This window comes from Amblyraja radiata, chromosome 18 (assembly GCF_010909765.2).
Source record: "Amblyraja radiata isolate CabotCenter1 chromosome 18, sAmbRad1.1.pri, whole genome shotgun sequence".
NCBI lineage: Eukaryota > Metazoa > Chordata > Chondrichthyes > Rajiformes > Rajidae > Amblyraja > Amblyraja radiata.
In genome coordinates, this window is record NC_045973.1 from 25,636,975 (window position 1) to 25,662,320 (window position 25,346).

Below are 25,346 nucleotides of genomic sequence, written 5' to 3' on the forward strand. Positions count from 1 at the left end.
CATACACGTTCAATGGTCACAATACATCAAGCAGTCATTATAGTACAATGGTCCAGTCTTTATCTACAATGTTCTCGACCCCCCGCCGCGACTAGACTTCACCGAAGGTCTCTAGAGTCCCGGTGGACACCACATATTCCCTCTCCAGGGACACGCGAGCACGGACATAGACCCGGAAGAGGGGCAGGCAGTCGGCTCTGGTGTGACCATCGACCGCCCGCTGCCTGGACGCACAAATGGCCATCTTAGCCAGGCCCAGGAGCAAAGTGACAGGGAGATCCCACCTTCCCGATCGGCCCTCCCCACTCCTTGCCCTGTGCCCAAATACCAGGATTGTGGGTCTAAAATGCAACCAAAACTTTAGGAGCAGCCCCCTCAGATATTCGTACAGGGGCAGCAACCCCTCACACTCCATGTACGCGTGGAACACGGTCTCTTCCTCGCCACTGGCGAGTCCGTGAACCGACTCAAACGTTTATTACACACCACGGCTCTGTGCAACTCTCTCCACCCCAGGTCCCCGATGTAAAGGAGGACTCCCTTGTGGAGAGGCCTCCACTGGGGACCGCCCCCGCCTCCGGGGTGTCCGTGAAGAAGATGAAGGGAGGAGGTGTAGAGTGTGCAGGAGCACGCTGTACAGTACACGTCTCTCTGTGGCCCATGTTGTGTAGGGCCGGCTCCCGGGAAATATTCCGGAGCCTGGACCCGATGAGCAATTCCTGCTCGGTCAGAATCATTCCGAGCACACGCCTCTGGTCGATATCCACCCACCCACCGTGACAGGATGAGGACCGGCCCCCTCGCAGTTACAACACCCCCCTCCTCCCGAGGAGCAACTAGCTGGCTGAAGATGACCAGATCCCTCACTCTCAACACATCGCGGTAGAAGCTAGGCAGCCCCCAGCCGCGTGGCGGGTCGCCTGATGCCCGCCACCTCCTCCACTATAATTCTCAGCTCCTTTGCCCCACAAGGAAGCTTTCTCGGTTCCTGAACACTCACTGCTGTGCGGGCGAATTCGGCTCGAACTCCATCCACAAATGTGTGTGTGTGTCAGTATTTACAAGGGGTCCCGGTGAGTGGGAGTATATTTGCAGGGGGTCCTCGGCGGACATCTGCAGTTCCTTCCCACACAGAGCCGCGGTGCGTGGAGTTGCTGAAGATAAAGCTGCTGTCAGCGGGCAGTTTGATTTGTCGCAGTGATCCCATAGGGCCGCCAACCGGACCTGTATCTGCAAGTGTACCGAGGCTGTGCAGGGCAAGGTCGCGCTGTGAGCTGACCGGGGTGGGGGGGGCTCAGACATCGCCACCCGGCAACGGAGGGGCAGCCGGTCCCAGTGACCGGGGATACTCTGACCCCCCTCTCTCCTCACAGCCAGTCGGTCAGAAAGCTGTGGGGTGCATTAGGGGCGGCACTGGCGCAGCGGGTAGAGCTGGTGCTTCACAGCGCCAGAGACCTCGGGTGCTGCCTGCGTGGAGTTTGTACGTTCTCCCTGTGACCGCGTGGGTTTCCTCCGGGTACACGGTGCACGGCCCAGGCCCACGGTACAGGGTGCACCTAATCACCGTGAGTGTCTAACACCCCCCCCCCACACACACACACACACACACTGTGCTCCTAGCGTGGTCAGATGCACCTCAAATTCCCGAGGGAGGGAAGGAGTGAGGAGGGAGGGAGGGAGTGGGGAGGGGAGTGGCGGGGGAAGGAGGGAAGGGGGAGAGGGGGTGAAACAATGCTCCATGGTCCCTCAGCCTGCACCACCAATCCTGCTCCTAGAGTCACTCCCTCCTCCCCCCCCTCGCCAACCCCCGCATCTCCATCTCCATCTCCATCCCTGGTTCCCCCACCATAACTCCCTGCCCCCACATCTCACTGTCTCTGGTCCCCTCCACCCCCACTTCCCTGGTTTCTCCACGCCCCCCCTCAACTGCTCCCTGACCCTGGTTTCCTCCCACCCCCCACTTCCCTGGTTTCCCCACCCCCTCCCCTTGTTCCCCGTTCGATGGGGGAGGTGGGATCGCCGATGGGTGTCTGACAGGGGGAGACGGCGACGGAACGAGAATGTGGGTCACCCCGGGCATCGTGGCCGGTGCCTGAGGGTCAGGCAGCATCTGTGTGGAGGGAAGGACTAGTGACGTCTCGGGTCAGCACCCTCCGTGCTGCCCGGCAGCCCAGCCACTGACTGGCCGACGTACCCCCTGTCACCCCGAACCCCAGCTCGGCAACGGGGCTCCAGTCGCCTCCACTGGCCCCGACAGGAGTGTGTGCGCGCGCAGTAATGTGTGAGTTTCACAGTCTTTGTCTTTTCACTGTCTGGCAGCATTTATGTATAATTTATATACAATGTATTTATAATTGATGTTTCTGCGTGTTGTTTATCTCGCTGCCTGTGATGCTGCTGCTACGAGGTTTTCCCTGTACCAGTCCCTCCCCGCTTGTGTGTCTGACAGCAACCTCAACCCAAAACAAACCAGCTTCCAGCATTATCTCTGTGCCACTGACAAGGCCCCAGCATCTGTTATACCTCAGTACGACACAGTGTGCTGAAGTAGTTCAATGGGTCAGGCAACATCTCTGGAGTAACTCAACGGGTCAGGCATCATCTCTGGAGTAACTCAATGGGTCAGGCATCATCTCTGGAGTAACTCAATGGGTCAGGCATCATCTCTGGAGTAACTCAGTGGGTCAGGCATCATCTCTGGAGTAACTCAATGGGTCAGGCAACATCTCTGGAGTAACTCAGTGGGTCAGGCATCATCTCTGGAGTAACTCAGTGGGTCAGGCATCATCTCTGGAGTAACTCAGTGGGTCAGGCAACATATCTGGAGCAACTCAGTGGGTCAGGCAACATCTCTGGAGCAACTCAGTGGGTCAGGCATCATCTCTGGAGTAACTCAGTGGGTCAGGCATTATCTCTGGAGTAACTCAGTGGGTCAGGCATTATCTCTGGAGTAACTCAGTGGGTCAGGCATTATCTCTGGAGTAACTCAGTGGGTCAGGCAACATCTCTGGAGTAACTCAGTGGGTCAGGCATTATCTCTGGAGTAACTCAGTGGGTCAGGCAACATCTCTGGAGTAACTCAGTGGGTCAGGCATCATCTCTGGAGTAACTCAGTGGGTCAGGCAACATCTCTGGAGTAACTCAGTGGGTCAGGCAACATCTCTGGAGCAACTCAGTGGGTCAGGCAACATCTCTGGAGTAACTCAGTGGGTCAGGCAACATCTCTGGAGCAACTCAGTGGGTCAGGCAACATCTCTGGAAAACATGAACCATTCCACATTCTATATTGCTTGTTTTTGGAGAGGGTGACGTGACCGTGAGGTTCCACACAGACCAGGAGAGGACACCACATCCTCCTGCCCACTGAGGGGCCACTGACCCGGGTTTACATTGACCCAGTATCTGGTGACTGCTGGCGACCAGTTTATAAAGTAACCTCTGCAGGTGACCAGCCAGTGAAGCTGGACAAGCGCCGCCCCCGATTTGTCAGCCCAGTGACCAGCTCGGCCACGGGGTGGTCGCAGACCTACGACAAGCCTCAATGTGAATCTCCAACTCACTGCTGCCCGTGGGATCTTGCTGTGCCTGCTCGCTGCGTGCCAACAGTGACAATGCCTCATTAACTCACTGACTAGACTTCAGTCATTCCCAGGCTTCAAGAAGTCTATGTTTCAGACAATCCTGCCCCAATCCGTCGTCACACCGGGTCCGGTCTTTGCTTCTCTCTCTGGGAACAGTGATCGGTATCAGAACTTTATCATTTGGTCAGCACGGTGCCGCAGCGGTGAAGTTGCTGCATTACAGCGCTAGAGACCCGGGGTTGATCCTGACTACGGGTGCTGCCTGTACAGAGTTTGTACGTTCTCCCTGTGACTGCGTGGATTTCCTCCGGGTGCTCCGGTTTCCTCCCACACTCAAAAGCCGTACAGGTTTGTAGGTTAATTGGCTTCCGTGAAAAATGTACATTGTCCCTAGTGTGTTTGATAGTATTAGGATCGCTGATTGGTGTGGACTCGGTGGGACAAAGGGCCCTTCCCGCGCTTTTTCTCTAAACTAAACTAAAATAACAGCCAACCCGCACACGATAATCAGCTGCAGTCACAACTGGCCATTTCACTGTCGCAAGGCATCATACCTATAGCCTGCCACAATAAAGGCCAACACATCTTTATCAATGCCTCAAATTCCTCCGACGATTGGGGAGGTTCGATATGTCTACGAATCCTCTATCAAACATCTACAAGCGTACACTGACTGGTTGCATCACGGCCTGGGTCAGCAATTCGAACGCCCAGGAATGAAGGAGACTACAGAGAGTGGTGGACACTGCCCGGTCCATCACAGGTGCTGACATAGAAACATAGAAAATAGGTGCAGGAGGAGGCCATTCGGCCCTTCGAGCCTGCACCGCCAATATGATCATGGCTGGTCGTCCCCTATCAATGACCCGTGCCTGCCTTCTCCCCATATCCCTTGACTCCACTAGCCCCTAGAGCTCTATCCAACTCTCTCTTAAATCCATCCAGTGATTTGGCCTCCACTGCCCTCTGTGGCAGGGAATTCCATAAATTCACAACTCTCTGGGTGAAAAAGTTTTTTCTCACCTCAGTCTTAAATGATCTCCCCTTTATTCAAATACTGTGGCCCCTGGTTCTGGACTCGCCCAATATCGAAGGGATCTACAGGAGGCGCTGCCTCAAAAAGGCAGCCAGCATCATCACAGACCCACACCACCCTGGCCACGCTCTCATCTCACTACTACCAGCGGGAAGAAGGTACAGGAGCCTGAAAACCGTGACCTCCAGGTTCAAGAACAGCTTCTTCCCAGCAACAATAGGTGCTCAGTTCTCTTGAACTCTGCACAACACTAACCTCAGCAACTGTGATCTACCGTGGACTGTGTCTTTCCTTGCTCTACGGACTACGATTACCTAGTGTGAGGTTGATTAATATTGCATTGATTATTATATCTTTATCTGCATTTTATTGCGTTAATGGGCCGATACGCTGCGGTAAGTGGCAATTTCATTGTCCCGTTGCCAGTACAGCTGACAATTACACTTGCTGCACGTTCCTCGTGGCCAACATCCATCTCCCCCCCCCCCCCCCCCCCTGTAGCAGTGACCCCTGCTCCAGGACACCGCCCCATCGGACATCAGACAGCAACAATATTGATCATCGGGGCGGACAGGTGGAATTTAATACCGGTGAGTGTCAGGTGATGCACTTTGGCAAGAGGGAGGGTGAACCATGGTCACATTAAACGCTGGGGCCGAGGGACTATTGGGGAACAGAGACCTCGTCCACAACTCCCTGGGCCCTTGAAGGATGCAGCAAGGGTAGAGAAGGTGGCGAGGAGGGCGAACGGGAACTCTGAAGCTCTCTCAGTCAATGTTTAGTCCTGGTTTCACATCGAACCACGGTTCTTATAAAGTTAATGCAAGACTGCGTCGTATCACGACCACTTTCTCCCAGATCACCAGATCACACTTTCTCTCCTCTGGTCTCTCCCGCACCCACTCTATCCCCATTACACCGTAACACCATTTCTCTCCCACACCCAGTCTCTAGCTATTACGCCAGAACACACTTTCTCTCTTACACTCACCCACTCCCCCGGTAGCCTCTCACACACCCACACCCTCCCCGTTACACCATTACACCCACTGCCACGTTCTCTCCTGCCCTCCCTCTCACTCTCCACCTCTCCTCCTTCCCCTCCCCTCCCCCCTATCTCCCCCCCTCCCACCCTCCCACCCTCCGCCTTCTCTCCTCCCCTTGGAATACCTGGCATCGGAAAAGTTTACATCCGCTCTCCGGTGAAATGGAAGGAGACAGAGCAAATATTTTCCCTGTTGTCCCCGGAGTGGGAGCAGCTGGTGATCCCTCAGCGTCACCTGGCCCCACAAATAACCCCCTCACTGAGTCCCGTCCTCAGCACCCCCCCCCCCCAAATCCGGCTCCCAGCGCCCTCTCACCCCCTCCCCCCCCCCCCCCCCCCCCCCCCATCCCAGCTCCACGTCCCACCCCGTTCGAGCGAGCTGTCAATGCTGGGGGTGAGCGCTCTAGTACACAGGTGGGAGGGGGCGGAGGAGTGGGGGGGGGGGGGGGTGTTCACCACTTATCCAGGTCCTTCTTTCCTCCCTCAGGTCTACCGCTGGACCTCTCCCTCCCCCTGCCCTCCACCCCCCTCTCCTCACCTCCACCACCCCCTCCTCCTCCATCCCACACGGACACATACCTGACGGCCTCCCTGACTGTTTCCAGAGTCGGGCTCCCAGCCGCTCGTAACCCATGGAAACCAGGAGCACAGTCTCAGCTAATTGATTCCCTCCTGACCTACGCTTTACCCCGGGTCTGCATGGTGTGGGGGGGGGGGGGGGGGGTATAGGGGCGTGGGGTGAAGGGTCTGCATGGGGGGGGGGTATAGGGGCGTGGGGTGAAGGGTCTGCATGGGGGGGGGTATAGGGGCGTGGGGTGTAGGGTCTGCATGGGGGGGGGGAGGCGGGGGCGGACGGAGGATGGAGGGCACGAGAGGGGGGGGGGCTCGGAGAGCGGGGGTGTGTGTGACGGTGAGGTGGAGCTGGGAGAGTGAAGGGTCTGCATGGAATGCAGGTAGAGGGGTTGAGCAGGGGGGTGGGGGTGAAGGATCTGGGCGGGGAGGGGGCAGGACGAGCGAAGCAGGGGGTGGGGTTGTAGTGGGAGTGCACCATGGAGGGGGAAACGGAGGGAGGGGTGAGCGGAGTGGGGGGGGGGGGCAGAGCAGGGGGAGAGGGGAGGGTTAAGCAGAAGGGGTGGAGGGGAAGTGGGGAGGAAGGGGGTTGAAGAGAGGAGGGTGGGAAGCAGAGCGGGTCCCATTAACTGTTTGATCAGCTGTCTACACACCTCCCGCACACATATTCACATGCGTGCACACATGTACACACACACGCCTGCACATGCACACTCATGCACATGCACAGGCACAGGCACATGCCATCACATGTACACACACAGGCACATACCAACATAGACACAATACATACACTAACACATGCACATACCAACATAGACACACCAACACACGCTCACACCAACACATACACACGCCAATACACACTCAACACACACATGCACACACACGCCAACACACACACTAACACACACGCACACTAACACACACGCACACTAACACACACGCACACACACTCAAGGGACCGCAGCAACAGATGGAGCAATATTTACGTACTTCCTCACTGGAAGGAGCCAAGGAGCCAAGGCATTGCAATGGGCCAGGCCGGCCCCTACTACACCGACCCAGTGCCGCCAGGACACCGGCCTTAACGTGAGGAATAGAACAAATCGCACATCTCCTTGGGCTAACATTGGACTTTTCAGAGACTTGGAAGTTGCAAGATGGCGCCAGAATGTGGCGACTCTCTGCGTGCTGTTCCACAAGAGGGTCTATGGTACTCATGTACAGTATGGTCTGACTTGATAGCATGAAGAAAAGGCTTCTCACTCTGTGTGGACAGGTGACAATAAATAACCTAAACTACCCAGGGAAAGGGATGGTAGCCACCCTCCTGATCCACACCTTGCATTATTTTACAAACCTCTATAAAGTCACCCATACACTCCTGGGGGGACCCCCCCCCCCGGCCTATCCAGTCTCCCTCTGTAACTCAACCCCTCAGTTCTCATAACATTCTGCACTGCTCCCAAGGTAATGCCATCTTTCCTGTAGCTGGCTCGCCAGAACTGCACACAACACTCCAAGTTGGTCTCACCAACAAGCTGTGACATCATGACACAGCTGTACAACTCCTTGTTCACCCCATCCCTTGGGGGGGGGGGGGCTGGAGAAGTAGGAACGGGGTACTGATTTTGGATAATCAGCCATGATCATATTGAATGGCGGTGCTGGCTCGAAGGGCCGAATGGCCTATTCCTGCACATATTGTATATGTTAATCCCATAGCCTGCAACAGGCCGGGTCCCTCCACTCCATTCATATCCAAAATGTCCAAACACCTTCTAAACATTGACATTAGCAAAGCCTCCACCACCCTATGTGAAACACTTACGCTCATTACTGCCCCCCACCCCCCACAGTGCGGCTTCCCTCAGTACTGCCCCTCCTACGGTGCGGCGCTCCCTCAATACCGCTTCTCTCACAGTGCGGCGCTCCCTCGGGACAGTTGGGATTGGAGCCGGAGGTGGGAGAGGGGGGAGGGAGGATCTGATGAAGGAGATTCAACCGAGAACCGGGACAAGGGCGCGGGAGGGGCCGAGTGGCCTCGGTGGTTCTGTGGGAGGCGGAGGGGGCGGCGGCTGCAGCAGCCCCCTCCCTATTCCCCACCGTCCCCCAACCTTCCTCCCCCACCGCCGCTCACCCCGGACCCCAGGCTTCGGGTTCCCCCGGTTAGGGATTCGGTTCGGAGGGTCGCTGCCTTGCCGTGGCGCCGGGGACGGTGTGGGCAGCGCCCGGGTCGCAATCTCCGCTTTCCCCACCGGCGGCCGGGACCGTCCCCGTCCCCAGATGCCCGCCCCGATGCCCGCCCCAGTGCCGGTGCCGGTCGCTCACACACACTCACCGCTCAGCTCGGCTGGCGACGCCGCCGCTCCACAGCGCTGCCGCTCCCGCTGCAGTTTAAAGAGCTCGCCGGGTAGGAGGGAAGGAGGGAGGGGGGAGGGAAGGAGGGAGGGGGGAGGGAGGAGCAGGTCCCGGGGGGGCAGCCGTCCTCGCCCACTGTCACCCGCCATCCGCACCGAGGAACGGGACAGACGGTCAGCCTGTGTGTGGGACTGTGAGAGATTATGTGTCAGTGTGTGTGTAATGTTTATAAATGCAGCAATGTGTGTGTGAGAGAGAGAGGCTTGAGTGTCAGGGTATGTCAGTGTGTATGTGAGATGAGGGTGTGTGTGTGTCAATGTGTGCGGGTCAGTGAGGGTGTGCGCTGGTGTGTGTCAGATGTGGGACTGTGTGTATTAATGTGTGTGTATTAGTGTGTGTGTATTAGTGTGTGTGTGAGGATGTGTGTGTCTGGGTGTAAGGGTGTGAGGATGTGTGAGGATGTGTATCAGTGTGTGAGTGTGTGCCAGTGTATGTGAACGTGTGTGCCAGTGTGTGTTAGGGTGCCAGTGTGTGTGAAAGAGTGTGTGTGTCAGTGTGTGTGAGAGCGTGTGTCAGTGTGTGTGTGAGGGCGTGTGAGAGTGTGTGTGTGAGTGTGTGCGAGTGTGTGTCATTGTGTGTGAGGGTTTGTGTGAGAGTGTGTGGCAGCGTGTGTGTGTACGTGTGAGGGTGTGTGAGAGTGTATGTGTGTGAGTGTGTGTTTTTGTGTGTGTCAGAGTGTGTGAGAGTGTGTGTGTGTGTGAGTGTGCATCAGTGTGTGTGAGAGTGTATGAGAGTGTGTGTCCATGTGTGTGAGTGTGTGTGAGTGTGTGTGAGTGTGTGTGTGAGTGTGTCAGTGTGTGTGTCAGTGTGTGTGAGAGTGTGTGTCAGTGTGTGTGAGTGTGTCAGTGTGCATCAGTGTGTGTGAGAGTGTGTGTGAGTGTGTGTGTGAGAGTGTGTCAGTGTGTGTGTGAGTGTGGCAGTGTGTGTGAGTGTGAGAGTGTGTGTGAGTGTGTGTGTCAGTGTGTGTGAGAGTGTGTGTGAGGGTGTGTGAGAGTGTGTGTGTGTTTGTGAGTGTGTGTGTGTGAGTGTGTGTGTGAGAGTGTGTGTCAGTGTGTGTGAGAGTGTGTGTGTGTGTGTGTCAGTGTGTATGTGTGTCAGTGTGTGTGAGTGTGTGTGAGAGTGTGAGAGTGTGTGTGTCAGTGTGTGTGTGTGTGAGTGTGTGTGTGTGTGAGTGTGTGTGTGTGTGAGAGTGTGTGTGTGTGTGAGAGTGTGTGTGTGTGTGTCTCAGTGTGTGTGAGTGTGTGAATGTGTGTGTGTGTGTGAGAGTGTGTCAGTGTGTGTGTCAGTGTGTGTGAGAGTGTGTGTGTGTGTCAGTGTGTGTGAATGTGTGTGTGTGAGTGTGTGTGTGAGAGTGTGTGTCAGTGTGTGTGAGAATGTGTGTGTGTGTGTGTGTGAGTGTGTGTGAGTGTGTCAGTGTGTGTGAGTGTGTGTGTGTGTGTGAGAGTGTGTGAGTGTGTGTGTGTGTGTCAGTGTGTGTGAGTGTGTGTGTGTGTCAGTGTGTGTCAGTGTGTGTGAGAGTGTGTGTCAGTGTGTGTGTGAGAGTGTGTGAGTGTGTGTGAGAGTGTGTCAGTGTGTGTCAGTGTGTGTGTGAGTGTGTGTGAGTGTGTGAGTGTGTGTGCGAGTGTGTGTCACAGTGGGATCGGAACGGAGCCTTAGCCCGAGATTCATCCCCTCGGCTCTGGAGGCGGCACCGACGCCCCCACTCACCCGGTCCGCTCTTGGCTCCTCTGGGCCGGGGTTAAAACTCCATGTGGTGTGGACAGAGCGACCTACTGACACAGAGCCGCTGGTGATGAGGGGGGGGGGGGGGGGGGGGGAGGTGTGATCGGTGCCTCAGGGGTCGGTGCTGGGACCACCGCCGTGTCTCACCTATCACACCATCTGCACGGGAATGTGGAGTTTAGTTTGGAGATACCGCACGGAACAGGCCCTTCAGCCCACCGAGTCCACGCCGACCAGCGACCACCTCATACACTAACACTTTATTACACTCTAGAGACAATTTACAGAAGTCAATTACTACAATTTACTACAAACCTGCACGACTTTTGGATGTTGCTGGAAACCGGAACTCCCGGAGAAAACCCACGCGGTCACAGGGAGAACGTGCAAACTCCACACAGACAACACCCGCGGTTGATCAGACGGTATGTTTTGGTGACGGTGGACAGGAACAAAGGAGATGCAGGATTGAACCAGCATCTAAATGAATCTGAGAGGTGGGGGAAGGAATGACAGAGGGATTTTAACTCCAACAAATGTGAGGTGTGGCACTTTGATCAGTTAAAGCAGGGCAGGACTGCCACCCTGAGTGGCAGGGCCCTAGGGAGTGTTGTAGAGCAGAGAGCCCACAGGTACACAGTTCCCTGAGAGTGCGTGGAGGCAAATAGGGTGGAGTAGGGTTGATCAAAGCATGGATTGGAGGAGTTGGGGCGCTATGTTGCAGCAGTACAAGGCGTCGGTGAGGCTGCCCCTGTACAACATTGGGCAGTTCTGATCACCCAGCTACAGGAGGGATGTCGTTAAGGGTGAAGAAAAGCAGCAAGATGAGAGCGTGGCCAGGGTGGTGTGGGTCTCTGATGATGCAGGCTGCATATCTGAGGCAGTGCCTGCTGTAGATCCCTTCGATGGTGGGGAGGTCAGTGCCTGTGATGGACCGGGCAGTGTCCACCACTCTCTGTAGTCTCCTTCATTCCTGGGACTCTCAGACCGAGGGAACTGCAGGAGTTAGCAGCAGTATCTCCCCACCCGCTCCCCGCCCCTTCCCTATGAGACTCCGTGACTCCATCACTCTGTGACTCTGTGACTCTGTGACTCTGTCACTCCGTGACTCTGTGCCTTGTAAGTGTTGCTGGGTGGTTGGGATCCACATCTGCACACAGCTGTCTCCCTCTCCCCCCTTCCCTGAGCCGATGGCGGTAACTGGAGCTCCACCGGGCGGTCCGTGCCCTCCCCTGTGTGCACAGCTGTACAGTGGTGAGCTCCAGCTGCCCAGAGCTGTCCCACAGCTGGGTCACCTCCGCCTGTCCCGTGATCGCTCCTCCATCTCTGCCAATCTGCCGTGACCGGCTGTACACCACAGACATCATCGAACTGACTGGCCGGCAGTATCCGTGGCTCAGAGACCGAGTCACAGTGTCTGTTCCCCAGTCCAAGCCCCCAGAGTGAGCCCCAGAGTGCAGTGTCTAGAGTCTGAGCCCCAGTGTCCAGTGGCCAGTGAGGACCTGGTCCCCCGGTCCCTGCTCCTGGACGGCCCAGTTTCTCTCCAAGGTCACGTCCTGCTGGATGTGAGAGATCGAACCCTTCCTCTGCTGCCCACTGCTGTCCATCACCTGCTGTTGAGCTGCCCACTGGACATTATCCACCACATCATCGGTCTGAGGGGCAGGAGCCCTGCAGGTCACATCTCCCGCTCCACACTGATGGTCACCAGCAGCCGGTGGTGGGTTATGCTCACGTTCACCTCTCCAGCATGGGTCCAACATAGGCCTTATTTCAGTCACATTATGGGTCGGTTCCAGTGTAGATGGGGCATGTTGGTCGGTGTGGGCAGGTTGGGCCGAAGGGCCTGTTTCCTTGCTGTACGACTCTATGACTTTGAATTGGATTTTATTGTGAAGTGTACAGGTACAGGGAGGTACAGCTATAATGAAGGTCCTGCTCACAGCAGCATCAAAGCACATAGGCAGGCAATATACAGAAACATCAATTATACATAAATCACCTATATTCTGCGAGGCAGAACGTGTGTGACTTTAATGTCTGGATAATCTTCAGTCCAAGATTCCTAGTCCTCGGAATGTTCTCCCAATGATCCAGGTTTACTCCCAGGCTCTGACCGACTACCAGGATTCGTGTTCAGAGATGTGTTGCATCTGTGTAGGAAGGAACTGCAGATGCTGGTTTACACCGAAGTTAGACACAAAATACTGGAGTAACTCAGCGGGACAGGCAGCATCTCTGGAGAGAAGCAATGGGTGATGTTTTGGGTCGAGACCCTTCTGCAGACTGGCAGTTTGATCGGTGAGCTGGGTTTGTGGCTTTGATTTTGTGGTGGGTGTGTTGGGTAAAGTACATGTGTAGTTCTGACTGCCGGTCGTGCCAGGGATGTTGTCACTGGCCAGTAGTCACTGCAATCTGTTAACTTACACAAGGAGCATGGTGTTCATGGACTCCAACTACAGTGTCTGTGTCTGTGTCCATGTGCCAGGCATTTATTTCATACAGTGAACAGCTCTCCTTACTTTGAAAACTAGAATGATTCACATATTCATATCATTGTACAGATTCAACCCATTTTCTGATTTGCGGAATCTCTTTGATCTTCTCGAATCCACTCATGTTGTTGGCTTTGTGTTCACCTCTGGAGAAAAGTTATCAGCTCTTCACTCAGTTCAATAGAACCTAGTGCTGCTTCAGAGAGTGACAGTCACACAGCACGGAAACAGGCCCTTCACCCATTGCTTCTCTCCAGAGATGCTGCCTGTCCCGCTGAGTTACTCCAGTATTTTGTGTCTAACTTCGGTGTAAACCAGCATCTGCAGTTCCTTCCTACACAGATGCAACACATCTCTGAACACGAATCCTGGTGGACGACAGATGGCACAATGGGCTAAGTGTTCGGCTGGCAACCGGAAGGTAGCTGGTTCGAATCCCGCTTGGAGTGCATACTGTCGTTGTGTCCTTGGGCAAGACACTTCACCCACCTTTGCCTGTGTGTGTCCTTGGGCAAGACACTTCACCCACCTTTGCCTGTCTGTATGGAAGTAATTGTGTGAAGCACTTTGGGGTCAATGCAAGTTGACTAAAAATGTGCTATATAAATAAAGACATTATTATTATTATCATTTAGCCCAACTCGTCCACGCCGCCCAACATGCCCATCTGCGCTAGTCCCATTTGCCTGCGTTTGGCCCATATCCCTCGAAACCTTCCCTATCCATGTACTTGTCCAACTGTCTTTAAAATATTGTTGCAGTCCCTGCCTCAACTACTTCCTCTGGCTGCTTGTTCCATATACCTACCACAATTTGTTGGGGTGGTTGATTGCAACCTTCACGTGGTCCACCCTGTTTCCACGAATGCAATCAACCTGGCGTGCACAAACAGAAGATCAAACAGAACAAGTTGTCCTACAACTTTAGGCTGAAGAAGAACACCACAATTTGTGTGAAAACATTGCCTCCCCCCAACTTCCTATTAAACTTTACCCTCTCACCTTAAACCTATGTTGGGAAGTGTCAGAAGAAGGGTCCTCATCTGAAACGTCGCCTGTCCATTCACTGCTCAGATGCTGCCTGACCTGCTGGTTCAGGCAACATTTCACCTCCAGCCTTTGTCACTCACTCACTCCACCCATCTGCAATCACCCCCTCACCTGTATCCACCTATCGCTCACCAGGCTTTGTCCCACCCCCACCTTTTCCAGCTATCTCCCCCCCCTACTCCATCAGTATGAAGAAGAGACACGACCCGAAACATCACCTATCCATGTTCTCCAGTGATGCTGCCTGATCTGCTGAGTTACTTCAGCACCCTGTGGTTTAACGAATTGTTTAATTCTCCCTCTCTCTCTCCCCCCCCCCCCCCCCCCCCCCCCCCCCCCCACACACACACACTTTACCAGCGATGTTGAGATCTTGCTGTTGGCCTCCCTCGTTGGTGAGGAAGGGGGTCTGGCATGAAGGTTGGAGGGGGGGGGGGGGGGGGGGGGGGGGGGGCGTGAGGGTGGGGGGGAGGGGAGGCAGGAGGGCCAGTCGGTGGAGCGGGAGACAAGATCAACCCAGACTGCTAACTGCTTCATGTGACCCCCACCAACCCACAACGAATGTGCCCCTGTCGTACCATGGATATTAATATTGATGCCAGTTATGGGATCATCAGAAGCAGAGAGTGGCCCAGACAGACAGGCAGGTCCAGCACGGCTGGTGACCTTCACTGGGAGGCACACATTCTCCCGTCTGCACCCGGCCACACGGCACCGACTGGCTCCTCCTGGCCACAGCCCGCTCAAGGTCACTGCTCCATCAACACTCACAGCACAGGACAGCTCAGCACCAGGCCCTTCAGCCCACAATCCCCGTGCCAAGCAGCGAGCCAAGACCAACCAGACGGTGGCGCACATTCCTCCCACATTCCAAAGATGTGCAGGTTTGTAGGTTAATTGGCTTCTGTTTACCTGCCTGCACGTGATCCATATCCCTCCATTCCTTGCATATCCACTTGGCTATCGATAACGTCTATCACACCGCTATCATATCTGCCTCCACCACCACCCTGGCAGCACGCTCCAGGCCTCTGCCTGTGAAAGGATTTGCCCCACACATCTCCTTTAATTTTGCCCCATCCAACATTTATCTCCCATCCCTGACTGCCCCTCGGGTGGGGGGCGCCTCCTTGACCCATTGCAAACCCCCTGCGGTGGGGGCTCCCACAATGCTGTCAGGGGACACGAGGGTATATGGGCGGGAGGGAGGGAATGTGGGGAGTGGATGGAGGGAAGGAGTATATAGGAGGGATTGAGGCAGGGATATGTAGAGGGGTGGAGGGAGGGCAATGGAGAGAGGTGGATTGGACATATTATAGGAGAAGCATGGACAAGGGTCCTGCATCCCCGGAAATGATGAATGGTGGTGGGCTGGTGCCCCCCTGGCAATGGAGGGTGGTGTGGCTTCATCGAGCATGGGGCAGGTTAGTTACGGACAATCAGTGTTGCTTTGTTAAAGAGTGTTTATGTCTGACCACATTGAATGCAAGAGGCAGTGAGGTGGTTCGGTGAGGGTGGGGATCCTCTTGTGAATGGTGGTGAGTGTGGCGTGTGCCTCTCGTGAACCACAGTATGTTGAGCACACCTGTCGTGAACAGTGGCGAGTGTGTCAACTCATCTTGTGAGTCTTGGTGAGTGTAAGCACATGTGAGCCATGGTGAGTGTGAGCACACGTGAGCAGTGGTGAGTGTGAGCACATATGAGCCAGGGCAAGTGTGAGCACGTGTGAGAGGCGGTGGGTGTGAGCACATGTGGGCCACGGTGACTGTGAGCACCAGCAGACCACGGTGAGTGTGAGCATGTGTGCTGTGGGTGAGTGTGAGCACACATAGATCATGGTAAGTGTGGACAGACGTAAGGTGTGGTGAGTGTGAGCACACATGAGCTGTGGTGTACGAACACGTACGATCTGCTTTGAGTGTGTGTACGTGTGTGCTGTGGTGAGTGTGAGCAGGCATGAGCTGTGGGGAGTGTGAGCACATTTGGGCCGTGATGAGTGTGAACACACGCGGGCTGTGGTGAATTTGCCCAGTCTCAGCAGGTCTCTGCCAGAGCCGGACTGTGTGTCCACTGTGACCTATTGATGTGGGAGAGGAGTGTGACTGAGTGGAATGTAGATGCTGTGTTAATGTCATGAGCGGTGATGGGCAGTGGCCCTGGGACAGGCAGCAGCCTCATTGAGATTTCACACCTGACTCTGACTCGCATTACTCTGTATCCCAGCCACAGCCACAGCCACAAACTGCCAGCGAGTATTTCATCCAATAACTCCACTCCAATTGCCAGTTTTCCTCTACAATCTGACTTCACAGGCAGTGCGGTGATAGAGGCCGCTGAGACCCCAGTCTCGATCCCAACCTCTGCCACTGTGTGGAGTTTGCACGTTCTCCCCGTGACCCCGTCACCAGTGTGTGGCTGAGGGAGAAATGTGCGGGGAATGTGGGGGAGAATATAATGTCTTCTGCCTGATGGGATGACCGGGATGTGAGTGGTCCTTGATGATGTCGGCCGCTTTCCCAAGGCAGCGTGAAGTGTAGATGTAGTCGATGTCTGGTCTGTGTGACGGACTGGGCTACATCCACAACTCTCTGCGATTTCTTCTGGTCTTGGGCAGAGCAGTTCCCAAACCGAGCTGTGATGCATCCCGATACGATGCACCTGTAGACGTTGGGAAGGGACGTTGGAGACGTGCCGAACCTCCTTGGTCTCCTGAGGAAGTAGAGGCGTTGATGTGTTTTCATGGCCGTAGCCTCAATGTGGTTGGTCCTGGACAGATTGTTGGTGATGTTTCCACCTGGGAACTTGAAGCTCTCGACCATCTCCACTTCACCACCATTGATGCTGACTGGGACAAGTTCCCCACCACCGTCTCTGGTCAATAACTAGCTCCTTCCTCTCGCTGACATCGAGGGAGAGGTTGTTGTCCTGACACCATGTCACTAAGTTCTTGACTAGATACTACAACATGTATCAGCGGGTCAGGCAGCATTTCTGGAGAACCTCCTGGATGACATTTCGTGTTGGGACCCTTCTTCAAACTAAGAAAACACCACACATCCATGTTCTTCAGAGATGCTGCCTGACATGCTGAGTTACTCCAGCACTTTGTAAATTAGCATCTCCAGTACCTTGTTTCTACGTTCATCTGGCCAACGTGCATCAGATCTGGACACTGCCCCCCTACCTTGCCCCCCCCCCCTGCTCATTACCCTGCCCTCCCCCCCCTCCCCCCCCCCCCCATGCCACTGCCACCCCCCCCCCCCTCCCCCCCCCACGGTACTGTATGCTGGTGAGATATGTGTCCAATCTCGACCAGCTGACGCGATTGCATGCAGCCCGCGTGTCTGAACTGTAAGGTGATAAACACTGATGAAAACCAGTCCCCAAACACCAGAGCAACTATCCTCAACGACGTGCCCGTCTCGGCAGCACTTCACGATCCGGGAGTGGGGCCAGGCAGTGGGGGAGAGAGCGGGGCGGTGGGGGCTGGGGGGGGGGGGGGGGGGGGGGGGGGGGGGGGGAGAGAACGGGGGAGTCACAGGTAGCAAATTGAAACTAAGACACACCCCAAGTCACCACCAGATGGAGGCATCGAGCTGCAAATCTGAGTGTTCCTAATAATGTACAGCGGTGAGGGTCAGTGTGTGTGTGACCCGTCCCCCAGTGGGGGTCAGTGTGTGTGTGACCTGTCCCCCAGTGGGGGTCAGTGTGTGTGTGACCCGTCCCCCAGTGGGGGTCAGTGTGTGTGTGACCAGTCCCCCAGTGGGGGTCAGTGTGTGTGTGACCAGTCCCCCAGTGGGGGTCAGTGTGTGTGTGACCTGTCCCCCAGTGGGGGTCAGTATGTGTGTGACCCGTCCCCCAGTGGGGGTCAGTGTGTGTGTGACCCGTCCCCCAGTGGGGGTCAGTGTGTGTGTGACCCGTCCCCCAGTGGGGGTCAGTGTGTGTGTGACCAGTCCCCCAGTGGGGGTCAGTGTGTGTGTGACCTGTCCCCCAGTGGGGGTCAGTGTGTTTATTGTTAGGGACACACATACTGACCTGCACTTGTTGTACACCATTGGGAACTCTGACATGTTTGCAGCTCACTGCGTCCCGCTGGCGGTGACTCAGGATGCGTCTTAGATTCAATTTGTAATTTCATTCCGAGCAAACTTTTCTCTTGAAGGATTTCACACGTGCAACTGTACAGTGAAATTCATTTTGCATATATTACACATACGGGCGCCATTATTCAGTCCAAAATCCGGTCGTCCCACACGCTCGATGTACTGGAGCAGTTCACCAGGACTGAGTTGGCTGGAGAGGCTGGGACTGTATTCCCAGGGGGATGAGGGGGTGATCTGACAGAGATGTCTAAAATCATGAGGAGAATAGATAGGCTGAATGCACAGAGTCTTTCGCCGTCCTGGATTATGGGAATCAAGAACCAGAGGACATAGGTTTAAGGTGAGGGGGGACATTTAATAGACAATAGACAATAGGTGCAGGAGTAGGCCATTCGGCCTTTCGAGCCAGCACCGCCATTCAATGTGATCATGGCTGATCATCCCCAATCAGTACCCCGTTCCTGCATTCTCCCCGTATCCCCTGACTCCGCTATTTTTAAGAGCCCTATCTAGCTCTCTCTTGAAAGCATCCTGAGAACCAGCCTCCACCTGAGGCAGAGAATTCCACAGACTCACCAGTCTCTGTGACAAAAAAAGTGTTTCCTCGTCTCCGTTCTAAATGGCTTACTCCTTATTCTTAAACTGTGGCCCCTGGTTCAGGGCTCCCTCAACATCGGGAACATGTTTCCTGCTTCTAGCTTGTCCAAACCCTTAACAATCTTATATGTTTCAATGAGATACCCTCTCATCCTTCTAAACTCCAGAGTGTACAAGCCCAGCTGCTCCATTCTCTCAGCATATGACAGTCCCGCCATCCCGGGAATTAACCTTGTAAACCTACGCTGCACTCCCTCAATAGCAAGAATGTCCTTCCTCAAATTAGGGGACCAAAACTGCACACAATCCTCCAGGTATGGTCTCACTAGGGCTCTGTACAACTGCAGAAGGACCTCTTTGTTCCTATATTCGACTCCTCTTGTTATAAAGGCCAACATGCCATTCGCTTTCTTCACTGTATCTGCATGCTTATTTTCATAGACTGATGAACAAGGACCCCCCCCCCCCGATCCCGTTGTACTTCCCCTTTCCCCAACTTGACGCCATTTAGATAGGAATCTGCCTTCCTGTTTTTGCTACCAAAGTGGATAACCTCACGTTTATCCGTATTAAACTTCATCTGCCATGCATCTGCCCACTCCCCCAACATGTCCAAGTCACCCTGCATTCTCATAGCATCCTCCTCACAGTTCACACTGCCACCCAGCTTTGTGCCATCTGCAAATTTGCTAATGTTACTTTGCATCCCTTCATCCAAATCATTGATGTAAATTGTAACTTGAGCGCCCTGTGGCAACTTGAGCGCCCTGGAGAGGAAGAGACTAGAAAAAGTAGTAAACACTGCCCAGTCCATCATCGGCTCTGACCTTCCTTCCATCTAGGGGATTTATCGAAGTCGCTGCCTCAAAAAGGCTGGCAGTATCATCAAAGACCCACACCATCCTGGCCACACACTCATCTCCCTGCTACCTTCAGGTCGGCTCGGCCAAAACTCTGAACATTAATAGCCCATTATTTGTTATTTGCACTTTATCAGTTTATTTATTCATGTGTTTTGTAGTCAATGCCTATTATGTTCTGTGTTCTGACGCAAAGCAAGAATTTCATTGTCCTATCAATAAACTTGAACTTGAACTTGAAATAGCTGCGGTCCCAGCACCGAGCCTTGCGGTACCCCACTCGTCACTGCTTGCCATTCTGAAAGGGACCCATTCATCCCTACTCTTTGTTTCCTGTCTGCCAACTAATTTTCTATCCATGTCAACACTCTACCCCCAATACCATGTGCCTTAATTTTGCCCACTAATCTCCTATGTGGGAATTTATCGAATGCTTTCTGGAAGTCCAGGTACACTACTGGCTCTCCCTTGTCCATTTTCCTAGTTACATCTTCAAAAAATTCCAGAAGATTAGTCAAGTATGATTTCCCCTTCGTAAATCTATGCTGACTCGGACCGATCCTGTTACTGCTACCCAAATGTGTGGATATTCTTCTTTTATAATTGACCAGCATCTTCCCCACCACTGATGTCAGGCTAACTGGTCTATAATTCCCTGTTTTCGCTCTCCCGCCTTTCTTAAAAAGTGGGATAACATTAGCTACCCTCCAATTCACAGGAGCTGATCCTGAGTCTATAGAACATTGGAAAATTATCACCAATGCATCCACGATTTCTAGAGCCACTTCCTTAAGTACCCTGGGATGCAGACCATCAGGCCCTGGGGATTTATCAGCCTTCAGTCCCATCAGTCTACCCAACACCATTTCCTGCCCAATGTGGATTTCCTTCAGTTCCTCCGTCACCCCAGATCCTCCGGCCACTACTAGATCAGGAAGATTGTTTGTGTCTTCCTTAGTGAAGACAGATCCAAAGTATCTGTTCAACTCATCTGTCAAATGGTATGTTAGCATTCATAGCAAAAAGATTTGAGTATAAGAGCAGGGAGGTTCTACTGCAGTTGTACAGGGTCTTGGTAAGACCACACCTGGAGTATTGCGTACAGTTTTGGTCTCCTAATCTGAGGAAAGACATTCTTGCCATAGAGGGAGTACAGAGAAGGTTCACCGGACTGATTCCTGGGATGGCAGGACTTTCATATGAAGAAAGGCTGGATAGACTTGGCTTGTACACGCTAGAATTTAGAAGATTGAGGGGGGATCTTATAGAAACTTACAACATTCTTAAGGGGTTGGACAGGCTAGATGCAGGAAGATTATTCCCGATGTTGGGGAAGTCCAGAACTAGGGGTCACAGTTTAAGGATAAGAGGGAAGTCTTTTAGGACCGAGATGAGAAAATCATATTTTACACAGAGAGTGGTGAATCTGTGGAATTCTCTGCCACAGAAGGTAGTTGAGGCCAGTTCATTGGCTATATTTAAGAAGGAGTTAAATGTGGCCCTTGTGGCTAAAGGGATCAGGGGGTATGGAGAGAAGGCAGGGATGGGATACTGAGTTGGATGATCAGCCATGAATGGCCGACTCCTACTCCTGCACCTATTTTCTATGTTTCTATGTCATTTCCTTGTTCCCCATAATAAATTCCCCTTTTTCTGTCTTCAAGGGTCCAACTTTGGTCTTAACTAATTTTTTCCCCTTCACATACCTAAAGAAGCTTTTACTATCCTGCTTTATATTCTTGGCTAGTTTACCTTCGTACCTCATCTTTTCTCCTCGTATTGTCTTTAAAGTTGTCTTCTGTTGTTCTTTAAACATTACCCAATCATCTTGCTTCCTGCTCATCTTTGCTACGTTGTACTTCTTCGCTTTAATTTTTATACTGTCTCTGATGTCCCTAGTCAGCCATGGTCGCCCCATACTTCCCTTGCAATCTTTCTTCCTCCTAGGAATGAACTGATCTTGCGCCTTCTGTATTATTCCTAGAAATGCCTGCCATTTTTGTTCCACTGTCATCCCTGCTAGTGTATCTTTCCCAGCTCCCCCCTCACGGCCAACAGGAACCAGAAGGGTAGCCTTTACACACAGTGGGTGGGGAGTATAGGGAACGAGCTGTCAGAGGAGGTAGTTGAGGCAGGAACTGTAACAATATTTAAAAGACATCGGGACAGTTACATGGATAGGAACGGTTTAGAGTCATTTGGGGCAAATGGGACTAATATAGATGGGGTATCTTTGCCAGCGTGGAAAAGTTGGGCCAAAGGGTCTGTTTCTGTGCTGTCTGACTCATCGATGGGCTTAGACAGGGTAAACTGGCCTCTCCCCAGTAGACACAAAATGCTGGAGTAACTCAGTGGGAACGGCAGCATCTCTGGAGAGAAGAAATGGGCGATGTTTCGGGTCGAGACCCTTCTTCAGACTGATATCAGGGGAGTGGGCGGGATAGAGGTAGAATGTAGTCGGAGACAGTAAGACTGGTGGGTGAACTGGGAAGGGGGAGGGGATGGAGAGAGAGGGAAAGCAAGGGCTATTTGAAGTTGGAGAAGTCAATGTTCATACCGCTGGGGTGTAAACTACCCAAGCAAAATATGAGGTGCTGTTCCTCCAATTTGCGCTGGGCCTCACTCTGGCAATGGAGGAGGCCCAGGACAGAAAGGTCAGATTGGGAATGGGAGGGGGAGTGCTGAGCAACAGGGAGATCAGGTAGGTTAAGGTAGACTGAGTGGAGGTGTTCAGCAAAACGATCGCCGAGCCTGTGCTTGGTCTCACCGATGTACACAAGTTGATACATGGAACAGCAGATACAGTAGATGAGGTGCAAGTGAAAGTCTGCCTCACCTGAAAAAACGGTTGGGGTCCTTGGATGGAGTCGAGGGGGGAGGTAAAGGGACAGGTGTTCTGTGGTTGCAGGGGAAAGCACCTGGGGAGGGGGTGGTTTGGATGGGAAGGGACGAGTTGACCAGGGAGTTGCGGAGTGTACGGTTTCTGCGAAAAGCAGAAAGAAGTGGAGATGGGAAGATGTGGCCAGTAGTGGGATCACGTTGGAGGTGGCACGTGTTGGAGGATTATATGTTGTATGCGACGGCTGATGGGGTGGAAGGTGAGGACAAGGGGGACTCTGTCCTTGTTATGAATGGGGGGGAGGGGGAGCAAGAGCGGAGCTGCGGGATATTGAGGAGACCCTAGTGAGAGCCTCATCTATATTGGAAGAGGGGACAGAAAGGTCAGATTGGGAATGGGAGGGGGAGTTAGTGTTCTTCCTAGTAGGAACAGTACAGCACAGGAATAGGCCCTTCGGCCCAACCGTGTTTCTGTGCCGAGCATAATGCCAAGACCATCTCTTATCTCTCTGTCCGTGATCCATATCCCTGCTCATCCACGTCCTTTCAACGCCAACATCGCATCTGAGCCCAACTAGTGGGCGCAGATTTTAGATGAGAAGGAGAGAGTTAAAGGGAAGCAGAGGGTGGAGTTTTAACACAGGACTGTCCCGGTAAGACAATAAAGAAACAAATACACGTCATGTTCAAAACTTTATTGCATCGTGTAAGCTAGAGCGAGTTTGTTAATGACCGCGGACAGTGAAATGGGAGCGAACGCCCTCCGGCCCCGCGGTCCGTCACAGCCTCACGCCGCTTCCCTCCCCACCCCGACCCCGCCAGTCACCGCGGGATGGTCCTCCCTTCCCTTCCCTTCACTACTCCCCCTCCCCAGGATCTTTGGCACGTTGAACGATTCCAAGCACCGTGTCCGCGCCTTACGCAGACGCACCGCCAAACACTGTAGGTTCTCCGACCGGGGGAGGGGGGGGGGGGGGGGGGGGGGGGGGGGGGGGGGGGGGAGGACTGGAAGGAGGGAGGTGAGTGGAGTGAGTAAAGAGAAGAGGAACGGAGGTGAAGGAGAGGGAGATGAGGAGCGGAAGGGGGGTGGAGTGGGTAAAGGGGTGGGGGAGGGGCAGGGAGTGGAGGGGGGAAGGAACTAACGGAGGGCAGGGGAGGGGGAGGGAATTGGTGGGGAAGGGGAGGAGAGGGAGGGGAGTGGGTAAAGGGAAGGGGGAGGGACGGAACGGGAGGGGGAAGGTGAGGGTGGGGTAAAGGGAGAGGTAAGGGGGGGGGGGCAGAGGGGAACTCCCCCTGGGTCGGTCAGCAGTGACGACCCCCCCCCCCCCCGGAGGCCAACGGCGGCCGGCTCCACACCGACCCCTGTGCTGGGGGGTGAGGGGTGGCGACCCGCCTAGAGGAGGTCGGCGGCCAGACTAACGCAGGGCAGGAGGTGCTGTCCGCCCTCGGCGGGACGGGGAAGACCCGGTGGCACATTGCAAGCGAGCGACGAGCTCCCAGTCCCGCGAATACTTATTCCCCACGACAATATGGTCATAAAAATCTAGCACTAAGTCCGTCCCTCACGGCTCCTGCACACTTCATCTACCCCCCCCCCCCCCATCACACAGTGATCTGTAACCCTGTAATACCCTCGACAGTTGACCCATCAGACACCCCCCACCCTCCCTGCACACGAGTCCCCCCGCCCCCCCCTGACCGGGGCCTCGGGGACCAGACGCCGCTTCTTTCCCCACAGACGCTGCCCGACCCGCCGAGTGTTTTCAAAATTGGGTCTGGTTCGCTTTGCTGATTGTGGCCTCAGAGCTGTGGCGGGGGGAAGGGGGTGTCATAAGGTAATAAATGATAGGAGCAGAATTAGGCCATTCGGCCCATCACGTCTACTCCGCCATTCAATCATGGCTGATCTATCTCTCCCTCCTAACCCCATTCTCCTGCCTTCTCCCCATAACCTCTGACCCCCGGCCCACGGGGTGGGGATGTCCCCAGCTGGCGATGCGGATATAAAACCTCCTGTGTTGAGTGGATGGGAGTCGGTCAGACGGCCAGGGTCCGGGCTGGCCCGGGTCAGACCCAGATGAACTGCAGGGACGAGCAGCGGCCGAGGGGGGCGACAATCTGGACACCCAGAGCTGGTCGGGATAAGCGACCGGTCAGTGGTGATGGTCGCACCGAGTCCTCGCCTCCCCCCCCCCCCCCCGGGTCTGTCCCATCCGCCCACCAACACATTGCCCCGTTCCCGCCCACTCCCCCTAAACTTGCTGCCCCTGCGGCCGCTCCTCATGGGCCCGTCTGGCCCTGGTGACAACCCGCGGGCATCGAGTCAGTGGCGCTAACGCTGACAGGAGGGGCTGGTGGTGGCAGCGGCTCCAGCGGGGACGGGGGGACGGTAGCAATGGGCCGGCACTGGGCAGAGCAACCACTGCCGGGGGCACCTGGTCAGCGCTGATTCACAAAGCAAACATGACTACAACCATTCTGTACAGAACACCGTGAGCAGCGCAGCGCAGTGCGATGGTGGCGGCGGCTGAAGTGGGGAGGGGCGGGTAGGGGAGTGGGTGTCCGGGCTCCCACCTCCCTCGGTCAGATGGTCGTCTCCTTCTGCTTGCCCTGGGCCGCGCCGTCGGCAGCCAGGTACTTGAGGGAGGTTTCCATGGTCATGTATTGTAGATGGTGAGCGCCCCACACCGGCGTTGTCAGATGCTGCCAGCGCTGTGGGCACAGGGGGGGGGGGGAGCTCCGTCACACCAGGGCCCGGCACTGACACCCCCCACCACTGACCCCCAACCCCCCCCCCACTGACCCCCAACCCCCCCCCCCACACTGACCCCCAACCCCCCCCCCACTGACCCCCACCCCCCCCCACCACTGACCCCCCCCCCCACTGACCCCCCCACCACTGACCCCCAACCCCCCCCATTGACCCCAACCCCCATACTGACCCCAACCCCCCATTGACCCTTCACTGACCCCAACCCCCATTGACCCTTCACTGACCCCCCCCCCCCACTGATCCCCAACCCCCA

General features: G+C 54.8%; 1 protein-coding gene across 2 annotated transcripts in view; it reads right to left on the bottom strand.

The window, feature by feature from the left end:
• Positions 1 to 23,000: 23,000 nt before the first annotated feature.
• slc6a8 (solute carrier family 6 member 8) overlaps positions 23,001 to 25,346 on the bottom strand; it is a 35,346-nt gene continuing 33,000 nt past the window's right edge. Inside the window, exon 15 of one of the 2 annotated variants that reach the window (XM_033036932.1) lies at positions 23,001 to 25,032. In XM_033036932.1, the coding sequence (XP_032892823.1) occupies positions 24,904 to 25,032 (129 nt within the window). In that variant the 3' untranslated portion in view covers positions 23,001 to 24,903. The remainder of the gene's footprint in view (positions 25,033 to 25,346) is intronic. The other variant, XM_033036933.1, reaches the window with a different exon arrangement.